The sequence below is a fragment of the Aquarana catesbeiana genome, linkage group LG02 (genome assembly GCF_042186555.1).
Source record: "Aquarana catesbeiana isolate 2022-GZ linkage group LG02, ASM4218655v1, whole genome shotgun sequence".
Taxonomy (NCBI): Eukaryota; Metazoa; Chordata; class Amphibia; order Anura; family Ranidae; genus Aquarana; species Aquarana catesbeiana.
The window spans coordinates 813,575,743-813,587,236 of record NC_133325.1 but is presented as its reverse complement, the minus strand read 5'-3'; the positions used below and the strand labels follow the sequence as shown (position 1 = coordinate 813,587,236).

The 11,494-nt window shown below is 47.2% G+C and overlaps 1 protein-coding gene across 1 annotated transcript in view; it reads right to left on the bottom strand.

Annotated features, from left to right (window-relative positions):
• The window catches only part of CBS (cystathionine beta-synthase), a gene marked incomplete in the record, with an annotated part of 52,346 nt that overhangs the window by 1,538 nt on the left and 39,314 nt on the right, over positions 1-11,494 (bottom strand). Inside the window, 4 exon segments of the mRNA XM_073617629.1 lie at positions 1,087-1,101; positions 1,889-1,926; positions 4,529-4,575; positions 9,602-9,607. Coding sequence (XP_073473730.1) covers positions 1,087-1,101; positions 1,889-1,926; positions 4,529-4,575; positions 9,602-9,607 — 106 coding nt within the window.

Genomic DNA, 11,494 nt, shown 5'->3' with positions numbered 1-11,494 from the left:
AAAAGAATGACAAAGTATATTCTGTATTCTTCTCCATAACCATCAGGCAGGCGGCTTCTACTGGGCTGCCTCGGGTTACCCATAGTGCTCTGGGAGCCCCACTTATTACACTTTTTGTAAAATATATAAAATTTACACATTTTCATGCAAAAATGCTGGAAAGCTGAAATACTTCTAGACGGGTTCCATGATGGTGATAACAGGGGACTAGGCTATTTGATGGCAACATAAAGGCTCCTCAAAGGCCGGGTCATATGATGGCCTTATGAGGTTCTGCGGAGGCTGGGTCATATGAAGGCTCTGCAAGGGCCAGGTCATATGATGGTGAGATCAGGGCTCTGTGGGGGCAAAGTAAAATGATGACAGGATAAAGACTTTGCAAGGGCCGCGTTATATAAGGAGATCAGAGCTCTGCAGGGGCCAGACCATATGATGGCAGAGATCAGGGCTGGGCAGGGGTCAGGGCTATATGATGGCAGAGATCAGGGCTTTGCAGGGGCCAGGGCCATATGATGGCAGAGATCAGGGCTTTGCAGGGGCCAGGGCCAAATGATGGCAGAGATCAGGGCTGGGCAGGGGTCAGGGCCATATGATGGCAGAGATCAGGGCTTTGCAGGGGCCAGGGCCATATGATGGCAGAGATCAGGGCTTTGCAGGGGCCAGGGCCATATGATGGCAGAGATCAGGGCTGGGCAGGGGTCAGGGCCATATGATGGCAGAGATCAGGGCTGGGCAGGGGCCCAGGGCCATATGATGGCAGAGATCAGGGCTGGGCAGGGGTCAGGGCCATATGATGGCAGAGATCAGGCTTTGCAGGGGTCAGGGCCTAATGATGGCAGAGATCAGGGCTGGGCAGTGGCCTGGGCCATATGATGGCAGAGATCAGGGCTTCGCAGGGGACAGACGATATGATGGTGGAGAACAGGGCTCCACAGGCGCCGGGCCATCTGAGAGGCGGGCTCTGAAGGGGTCAGGCCAACTAAGGGCTGTGTATAGGCTATGTCATATGGCAAGAAGTAGGCTCTGCAAGGGCCAGGCCATAGGATGGTGAGATTGGGGCTCCATGGGGGCCAGGCTAACTGTTGCAGGATCCCCCAACTCCTTTTTATTGAGGTTTGCTTTGTGTTGCAGATTGAAATTGGTAACAATCAGAAGGTAGTTAATCATTTTCTTGCATTTCTCAGCACTGAGGGGACATCGATTGTGATGGTGTGAAGGAATGTGATGTAGATAATAATAATAGTAATCTGAAAATGTCTATTTTCTTATGTGCATACATATTTTTCTCCTTACTCATTATATAAGTATACAGGTTTGCTCTGTTCTTATATTTTCTCAAGATGGCGGGTACCCCCTGCATCCCACACATCAGAAGAACGCGGAACTGAAGATAAAACCAAAGATCAGCCAGACCTCGTTATGAACGTTCTCCTTCTTAACCAATGAGATGTACCTATTTGACTAACATAGCAATGACGTATTTGTGTGTATAAAACATTAACACCGCCTTGAATAAATTAGAAGTGTAACAGTAATGCTGCTGAGCGTGTCTCAGAGTGTTTACTTTTATATGCATGCATATCAACACTTTTCAAATTAGAGACAGCAGCAGATAACCTTGGGCTCGATTGGAGCTCTTAATCATTTCCATAACAGATGGTGCCGAAACCCGGGACCTCAGGCTACAGTCGAAGCCATACCGCGACAAGCATTCGGGCGTTAACTGAGTGATGAGAGTGGGGTTTGCGCAGCCCTAACAGTACCGGTGAGTTTAATTAATATTCTTACCACTGTACGACTCTCTTATCTTTCGGTTGACGGCTGGATTCTGTCGGTATGCTGAGACTGTCTTTGAGGCAGGTATTTCCTCGCCTGAGGTTGTTTTAACGAACCTGCCAATGGGTTTCTGCTGACTGTATTTGTTCACTGTCTGCCATTCTTTGGGCTGCGAAACTCAGCAGTCTAAGGGTGCTACATGCGTGAATGTGTGGTCTCATCTCCAGACGAGCTGTCGGCCTCTGGAATGAGATTGTTTCCCTTGTGGCAAACGTTTATAGACGGGCGTACTCTGGGTTCGATGAACCTTTGAGGGTTATCTCAGCTGCTGGCTTTGCAGTCTGAAAGTGTTACAGAAGTCTCACCCCAAGAAGAGTTGTTGGCCTCTTGGTGTAGAGCGGAAAAAAAAAAAAAAAAAAACGTCTATAAAACGGGTTTATTTTTGCAGGGTGGTCTGCCCTTGTGGTTATCTTGGCCTGCTGAAATTTTGCAGTTCGAAGAGTGGCAGGTGTAATGTCCTGTCGTGAGTGTATTTGTGGTTTACTGTTTGCTATATACACGAGAGGGGGTGGGGACTGGTTAAGGTCGGAGGGGGGCTGCCCGGGGGATCTGTTGGGTCGCGGGCCGTAGCTCCTCACTACCCCTGATGTGTTTGTTCTTGTTCTGAGATTAACCGTACATTAGTCTTATGAGCCCCCACCGAAGGAATTTGCTGATAAGAACGCTGAGAAAAAATATTAACCCCTTGGTTGTACGAGAGAAAAGAAAGTGATATTGTAAAGAAGATGTTGAAATAGTTAACAATGTTGAAAGAAGTGACGAAAGTTATGTTGCAGAAGAAACAGGGAGAAAAATCCTGTGTGATAAAGAAAATTGGATAAAGGAAGTTAAGAAAGATGGCGATTGTATTATGTATGTTTATCACAGAGCTGATGATATGTTGGAACTTGAAACAAAGGAGGGGAGGGACAGCACTGCCCTCCGTCTAACAACCACTTCTTTCTCACCACCCAAGCACAACCCACTGTGACAACTCAGCCCGGCGGCCATCTTAGTGCACCCATGCCTTCACTTTCTACCCAGTCCAGTGCACTTCCTGCCGGCGGCCATCTTGGTACACCCAGTAAGCTTAAACAGCCTGTACCCAGCCCTCCCTGTTTTAAACCAAGATGGTTCATACCACACACCTGTCTTCCCCAATACGGGAGCATCACATTCCCAGGCCGGATATGTTAATGATGAAGAAGCGTCTGAGTGGGAAGCCCAACAGCAGGCAGCAAGGCCACCCACTGATTTAACCCCCAATCCGGCTCCGGACTCACAGTTCCGAGAGGATCTCAAACACATGCTGGCAACCGTAAGGAACAGTGCTTCTTGCCAGACCCTGCCCCAACAACAGTCTCGGTTACCAGAAGGGGCACCAGTGATGTATGTCGCTTTTACTCTATCACAAGCAGCGGCCTTAGTGACAAGTCTGCCTGACCCAGAGAAGCAGCCAATTCCCTTCTACCACAGGATAGTGCAGATACAAGAAACTTACTCAGCTGCCTGGAGAGACTTGATCAGCCTATGCCAAATCAAAGCAGGATATGTCTTTTGGCCAGTCATGCAGATGGCCTTCAATGATGCCTGCCTGACAAGTGCCACTTCCTACACCTCAGGCGTGGAGTTCTGTGCACAACTCCACGACTGGGCAAAGGAGAAGTTGACGGATCAGAAGACCACAATCCAAGATATTACCCAAGATAAAGGGGAGTCTGTGAAGAAGTATCATGCTAGACTCATAAAAGGCACACACACACACATGTTATCAACTGCTTTTGTTTCAGGGCTTAGAGAGGATATCAGAAAAGGCCTGATGGTGGCCCGCCCTGAATACCACTCAATGAAAATGTCTGATTTATTGTTGGTGACCAGAGGTATAGAAAATCAAAAAGGTAAAAAACCAACGCCCCTCATGGTAACCCATGACGAAGATCCCGCCTACACTAGTCCACCACCACTGCCCAATACCAGGGAAAGGATCACCTGTTACAACTGTGGGAAACGGGGTCACTTCCGAAAAGAATGCAGAGCCCCAAGATGTCCCAGATTGACAGGGGTGCAGCCAAAAGTGTGTTGAGGGCGGTGAACCTGCCTAATAATTCTTTCCTTTCCACTTCCTGATTTGCTTGCCAGATTTGTGGTGTCCTCTACATGTCCCTTGAATCTACTAGGAGCTGATGTGTTGTCCAGACTACAGGCCTCAATCAGGACACGCCTGAAGGGGGGGTGAAGTTACATACTCCCCTATTTTTAGAAGACTCATCTGCTTTGTGTTCTCTGCCTCTCCTGATGACACTTAATGAAGAAAAAAACTTCAAGTTCAATACTGCAGGAAGTACTTGACAGAATCCCTGCGTGCCTATGGTCCACAGGACCGGAAGACAACGGTCACTTAAAGGTGCCACCAGTTTCAGTCAAGCTAAAAGAGGGCGCATCATTGCCCCGGAAACCACACAATAACCCCAAGAAGAGAATCCTAAAAAGAGAACCAGGTACCTACTGTGGATGCCTTTGACTGCAAAATACCTCACAGAGGTGGACCTTACAAACGTTTTCTTTAGTGTCCACCCTCACCCCTCCTGCTGGTACCTTTTCGCATTCATCCACGGAAAGAAACGGCAACATACCTAAACAGTTGTGCCACAAGGGGCACAGAACTTTCCAAGCCAGTTTGCAAAAGCTATGGCTATCATCCTTGACACATGACAAGAGGAACAACCGGAAGTGATTCTCTTCCAACATGTTGATGACCTTCTCCTTTGTGCAGCTGACTTACCCCCTGTTGAAGTCACCTCAGAAAGCCTGTTGTGCTATCTTGCCAACCAGGGCTGCAGAGCCTCAAAGCCCAAATTGCAGTGGTGCTCAACACCTGTCATTTTCCTTGGACTAATTTCCTAGTGCAGAGCATGGATTCCAGAAGCCTTCCTACTGATGCTCTGCAATCAGACCCCTTCCAGATGTCTCCTGAAGAAATATCTAAAGTTTGAAGCCTTTAAGTGCGTCACCCCCGGCGCTAGGGCTAAACGCTCAAGTTTTTTGTATCCGAACGTCTGGGACATGCTGCAGGTGTACTCACCCAATCACACGGCATCAGCCTACGCCCCGTAGGATATTATTCCCGTCGGCTGGATGCGGTAGCAAGAGGAGGCCTATTGTGTCTGTGAGCTGGCTTTGCTACACAAGCCTTGCTTGACAAAAACTTTGAACTTGGTCCTCGGACACTGCCTCGTTCTGCTTGCTCCCCATGACGTTGTTGCCATATTCAACCAAGATCCAGCCGAAACACTAGTCTACTACCAGACACTTGAGACTCCTGTGTTCCCTCCTACTGGACAGCATTACTCTATTAAGTTGTCAAACACTGAACCCTACCACCCTTCTTCCACTTCTCGAGGGGGGGAAAGAGGAGGAGGAGTAGAGTCTTGACTTGTCACCCCATGACCACACAGGACACGCGGTCACCACTGAAAACACTGTTCTACAAGCTGAAGCCTTACCACTGGTGATGTCTGCACAGGAGGCAGAGCTGTAAGCATTTACTACAGCACGTAAATGGGCAGAGGGAAAAAGAGCCAACATTCATATGGACTCAAGATATGCTTTCAGCATTGCCCATGATTATGGTGTTATCTAGGACAGAGGATTCCTGACGGCTGCAGGAACACCTGTGAAAAATTGATGCCTTGCTTCTCCCAACCCAAGTGACTATTCTGAGTAAAGCACACGACAAAATGAACTCAAAGGAAGCTCGAGGCAATCATCGAGCCAATACAGCTGCCAAACAGACAGCTGGTGGTCCGCGGGAAGTGGACAGCAGGGTGGTAGAAGAAGACCACCCCGTGCTTACCTTACAGACTTTCCCAGTGGACAGAGTTTATCTAAAAGAACTACAGGAAACAACAAGTCCGGATAAGAAGGAAAGCTGGAAACGGAGAGGAGCAACTCTCAGAAATGGACTATTCGAGTGCAACAAGAAGCCTTGTCTACCCAGGAGTATGTACCCAGCCGTGGTGCAATGGGCACATGGAGCTGCCCACTTGACAAAGACTTTTATGAACTCTTATCAACAAGTGTTGCACCAAGAGTTACTCCACTGACCGACAGCTTCTGCAGATCATGCATTATCTGCACCAAATGTAACCCAGGATGCACAGAAGAAGCACAGAAGAAGCACCTGGCAAAAGTCCTATACCCCATTCCAGAGGATGCAAATTGATCATTCTCAAGTGCCAAGAAGTGACAGATTCGAATACGCCCTAGTGGAAGTGGTCATGACTGTCAGGACCACAGCTAAGAAACTACTGAGTGAGATAGTATGTAGATTTGGGGTCCCAGAGGTGATATTGAGAGATCAAAGACCAGCCTTAACAACAACCCTTACTAAAGAGATTTGGGCAGCACTGGGGGTTCAGTTGGCACTACACATCCCATACAATGGGACACTAAAAACAGGATGTTAAAGATGGCCCAAGAGACTAACATGAGTTGGCCAGACAGTTAGCCCATTGCCCTGTTCAGTGTCAGACACACCCCCAGGGGAAACATGCCCTATTCCCTTATAAAATTTTGTTTGGTTCAGCTCCCAGACTTGGTTGTTACTTTCCACAACAGTTACAGTCTGATGTGTTGACTAATTATGTAACCACTTTATCACGAGAATTAACCTGAATGCATGTCCAGGTGTTTTCTTCCATTCCAGATCCTGAATTAGATACAGGAACACACCAACTACTGTCTGGAGATCCTTGAGCCAAGTTATGATGGTCCATTCCAAGTTTTGCTGACCACAGCTACCTCAGTCAAGTTGGCCAGGAAGAACACCTGAATGCACGCTTATCACTGCAGGAGAGCGTGTTTTCGGGTGCTGCATATCCTTTTTCTGTTTGATCTAGGGGGGAGGGGCCCAGGAGGTGGCCATCACAAAAATGATAACATAATTACGTTTTGGTGTAACTCTTCAGGTACACATGTGACCACCTTTACCTTAGATTGCTGTGACATAGTACCTTGTCCGTTTGACCCTTCATGGTGATGCCATTGGTACAGTGATATCCCTGACGGTAAGGACATATATGTATGCCACACAGACAGTTACTGGGGACAGAGTTGTGGTTTCTGTGGGGGCCAGTGGGTTGGAACACATACATACACTGACCCAGCACACAGTCAGAGGAGGAAGCGAGCAGCTCTCTCCGGAAGCTTTGATCCTCATGTATACATACATGTCATAGGGGTTACAAGGGGGGTCCCTGATGAGTTTAAAGCCAGGGATCAGGTAAAAGCTGGTTTTGAGTCTTTGATCCCCATAACAACTGTCAGCAAGAATGTAGATTAGATTAACTACATGTCATGGTTATGCAATAGAGTTTGTCGATCAGCATACCTGTCTCCATGTGTTCATCTCTAGAGACCAGCTGACCCTCACCTGACTGCTTTTGTAACCTCCCCTCTAAGCATGGCCCTATCCCAGGCCCTATCAGGGAACCCTATATTAACCTGTGCACTGCAAGCCAGCAGTACTGATCAACCACTGTGTGTTAGCCTCTGTGTGTACTTGCTGTGTTTCCTACATCTGATTCCTGTTACCGACTTTGGCCTGTTCCCGACCATCCCTGTTTGCCTGTGACCCTGATGTTCCAGCCAGCTGCCTCCTTCCTCTTCTCCTGTAGTCTACGGTGAGCGTGAGCTGTGAGACCCTGGGGGCCGCGACCTGGAGCCAGACTGCAGCGCAGTCCATCCTCACCACTAGAGGCTCTGGTGAACACCTGCTGGCTCTTAGACTCCGCGCCCTGGGGAATCTATGCTCTAGCTCCCAGTGGGATCTGTGTCAGTGATCCAGTAGACCTGATTCCTGAACCTCCCAGGGTTCAATCCGCAGCAGTCAGCCGTAGGGTCCACTACCTTGCGGTGCACTCCTGATCCCAACGGTGTGCATCTGTCACCCAGCCTCTAGGTGACCTGACACTACACATATTATAACCAACAGAGATTTGTAAATTACTCTAAAGATGCCCTCCAGGGAATTGCTGACCAGTTAGCCCCCACTTCCTACATGACATTCCAGGACCGGATGGCCTTAGACATGGTGCTAGCTGGGAAAGGAGGTGTTTTGTAAAATCATAGGAAAAAACGGGAACCTGTTGTACATACATTCCTGATAATATTGGCCCAAATGGTAAGGTTACTCTAGCTATAAAGAAATTAGAAGATCTGTCACTGGAGTTGAAGAAGAATTCAGGTATCACAGACCCATGGGACCAATATTTTAGCTGGATGAGTGGGTGGCAGAAGGTGCTCGTCCAGATACGGGTAACGGTATTAATAATCCTGGTTCTTTTAGCCCTGATTGTATGCTGTATTCTACCTTTCGTAAAAAGTTAATGAACAAGGCTGTAGACAATAGCACACCTACATTTCTCCACCAAGAAGAAGAGGACCTCCTTATGATGGAAGATGACAAACCCTTCACTCCTCTACAGTCACTCCCTGTCCATAATCTCACAATCCTATAGGGTTATAGGGATAGATAGCGCCTGACTGCACCTCTCCAGCTGTATCGAGGAGGGAAGTGAACAGTTGCTGCCCAATTCTATATACAGCCTAAAAGAGTTGCTGAGGAGAAGGGCCAGGCTAAAAAGTAGGACCTTTAGTATTAGGGACAGAAAAGAGAAAATAGTCATTTTAGGGGGGATTGTGAAGGAATGTGATGTAGATAATAATAATAGTAATCTGAAAATGTCTATTTTCTTATGTGCATACATATTTTTCTCCTTACTCATTATATAAGTATACAGGTTTGCTCTGTTCCTATATTTTCTCAAGATGGCGGGTACCCCCTGCATCCCACACATCAGAAGAACGCGGAACTGAAGATAAAACCAAAGATCAGCCAGACCTCGTTATGAACATTCTCCTTCTTAACCAATGAGATGTACCTATTTGACTAACATAGCAATGACGTATTTGTGTGTATAAAACATTAACACCGCCTTGAATAAATTAGAAGTGTAACAGTAATGCTGCTGAGCGTGTCTCAGAGTGTTTACTTTTATATGCATGCATATCAACACTTTTCAAATTAGAGACAGCAGCAGATAACCTTGGGCTCGATTGGAGCTCTTAATCATTTCCATAACAATGGAATCGCTCTTTACAGCTGCTTTAATTCCGCCACAAAGTGACAGATTAGATTTAATGTGTTTCATTGGGAAAAACTTTTTTTTTTTTTTTAAAGTCTTGCATGGAGTGCGGAAGGATTAGACCGCTTTATCAAATGTTTATTGCTGCCTGTATCTCCTTTGGAGAGATTCACCCCTCTATTTGTTGTGGTGTCTCTGAGAAAGAAGATTATGGGAAATACATTTTAGATTTGTCCCCAGAACAAAAGTTACGGGGACATCTTTCAATGGAGACACCTGTTCAGGGGGGACAACCCCTCGTATTGGTAGGTTTCACCAATCTTGTCTCAAAATACCAACCAAACCACCCACTCTGCTCCTTCCAAGACCACCTGCTCTCCAGCCTTGCCCTTAGCTCCTCCTCCTATGTTCACCTCCAGGATTTCTCCAAAACCTCTCCCATCCTCTGGAATGTCCTACCCCAATCTGTCCAGAGCTTCTCCCATCCTCTGGAACCCACTACCACAATCTGTCCAGAGCTTCTCCCCTTCCATCTTCTGGAACAATCTACCCCAATCTGTCCAGATCTTCTCCCATCCTCTGGAACCCTCTACCACAATCTGTCCAGAGCTTCTCCCCTTCCATCTTCTGGAACAATCTACCCCAATCTGTCCAGATCTTCTCCCATCCTCTTGAATGCTCTACCACAATCTGTCTATTTCCTCTTCTGGCCACCTTTAGGTGATCTCTGAAAACTCATACGGCCACCTACAGATGGATTAAACATTGGCAGAAAAATGGTGGTGAGCCGGTATAACCCCTCTACTATCCAGCATGCCTTAGTTTTGTGGTAAAGCACAAAGAGTGATCACAAACAGAGTAGCAGCACCCAAATCACTCTATGGACTCCCATTTTCTTTCTTGTCCATTGAGGGACACGGGAATTCAGATACAGTTGGGATGTGCAGAAGCAGTGCAACTGAGGGGTGAGGCAACATGCCAACCAACAATTAACAAGCCCCACTAGGGAGGACTGGGGGCTGCCTGCAGCTTAGGGGGGTCACCTGAAGGAACAATGCCTGAATCTGAATGGATGGAGCCCTCAATTAAATAGGGGAATCTGCCAACGCATCCAAGAGAAGAGCAAAGTGCATCTAGCTGATGTTCCAGACCAGGATGGAGAAGGTCACCCCAAGAGAAGGATTGACCACACAATCACATGGAAGAGAATACCAAACCTGAACCAGCAAGAATTTGATCAACCAGAACCCACTAAAAATAGGGGGAACAATAAATTCCCAAACAGGGAAAAAGATCCCACAAAGGAATGTGGTCAAAAAAAAAAAAAAAGGGGGGGGGGGGGGAATAACCCCCAAAAATAACAGAGTGCAATAAAAAAAAAAAAAAAAAAAAAAAAAACACAGGTCCAGGCAAGAAATACCAAGCTGTCTACATAGGAAGGCCTGAAATCATTAACCCCAGGAGTAAACACCGTTACTGAAGGAGGTTGCCTAGCCAGCAACCAATCATTAACCCCAGGAGTAAACACCGTTACTGAAGGAGGTTGCCTAGCCAGCAACCAATCTCACTAGACAAGGTATAGAAAAGGATGTATGGTGGAAGTAGTCCAAAAGGGAGTAAAAGACTACCCTAAAACCACTAAAGAACTCAGGGGTTTGATCCTAGAGTCAACATGACAGAGGAAGGGGATACAAGGAAGACATCACCACAAGGGTAGGCAGATACAAAGTTAGGTCTGACTCTTAGCATTAGACTGATGGGATGGGGACCACAAAACAAAAACATAATTTCTGACACCCAGGTGACATTGGAGCCTTCAGAGGAATGCTGCGGAGCCTGCCTACTCCTGACCACAGTTAAGAGTAGAAAAAGCTCCTGATGCCACCAGGTCAAGAGAAGCATCAACGGCCATAGGACAAGGAATGAGAATCTTAGCCGAAATAATTAGAACATGTACATGACTAAAGATGGGGCAAGGGAAGGTAGCCGAAGGACCTTCCCCAGGAGGCTGCTGATCAGCCGAAGAAAGAGGACCAATTTTCAAAGGAAAAGGCCCCACAAAGTCCTTTAGATGTGCTCTGTCCACAACAGAGAGTAACTGTACCTGCTGACAATCCAGGGGGGGCAGAGGGCCCTCCAGAGATGGACTCTACCTGCTGCACAGGAACGGAGGTGCACCCAGGTGTGCAAGCCTTTTCTTTTGTGCAGACGCTGATGGTTGAGGAGAGACAAGGTCTTTTTGATCAAGAGTTTCAAATACATTATCCAATGCAGAGGTTAAGCAACACCTAGGTGGTGTCTGATGAACCAGGAAACTTGGGGTGAGATTTACAGATGTAGAGGGAACAAATCGGTTCATAGAAACAACCCTAGCCGGCTTAAGAATTACAGAAGGACCACCTGCTAAGAACCCAAACCTGTAACCAAAGTAAAAGGGACCCGAGAAGAGCTGGGGGGGAGGGGGAAGACCACTCTGAGGGTGTTCCCCAACATCCTACACTCCCTCAAAGGAGAAAGGACAAACTCTCTTCCCA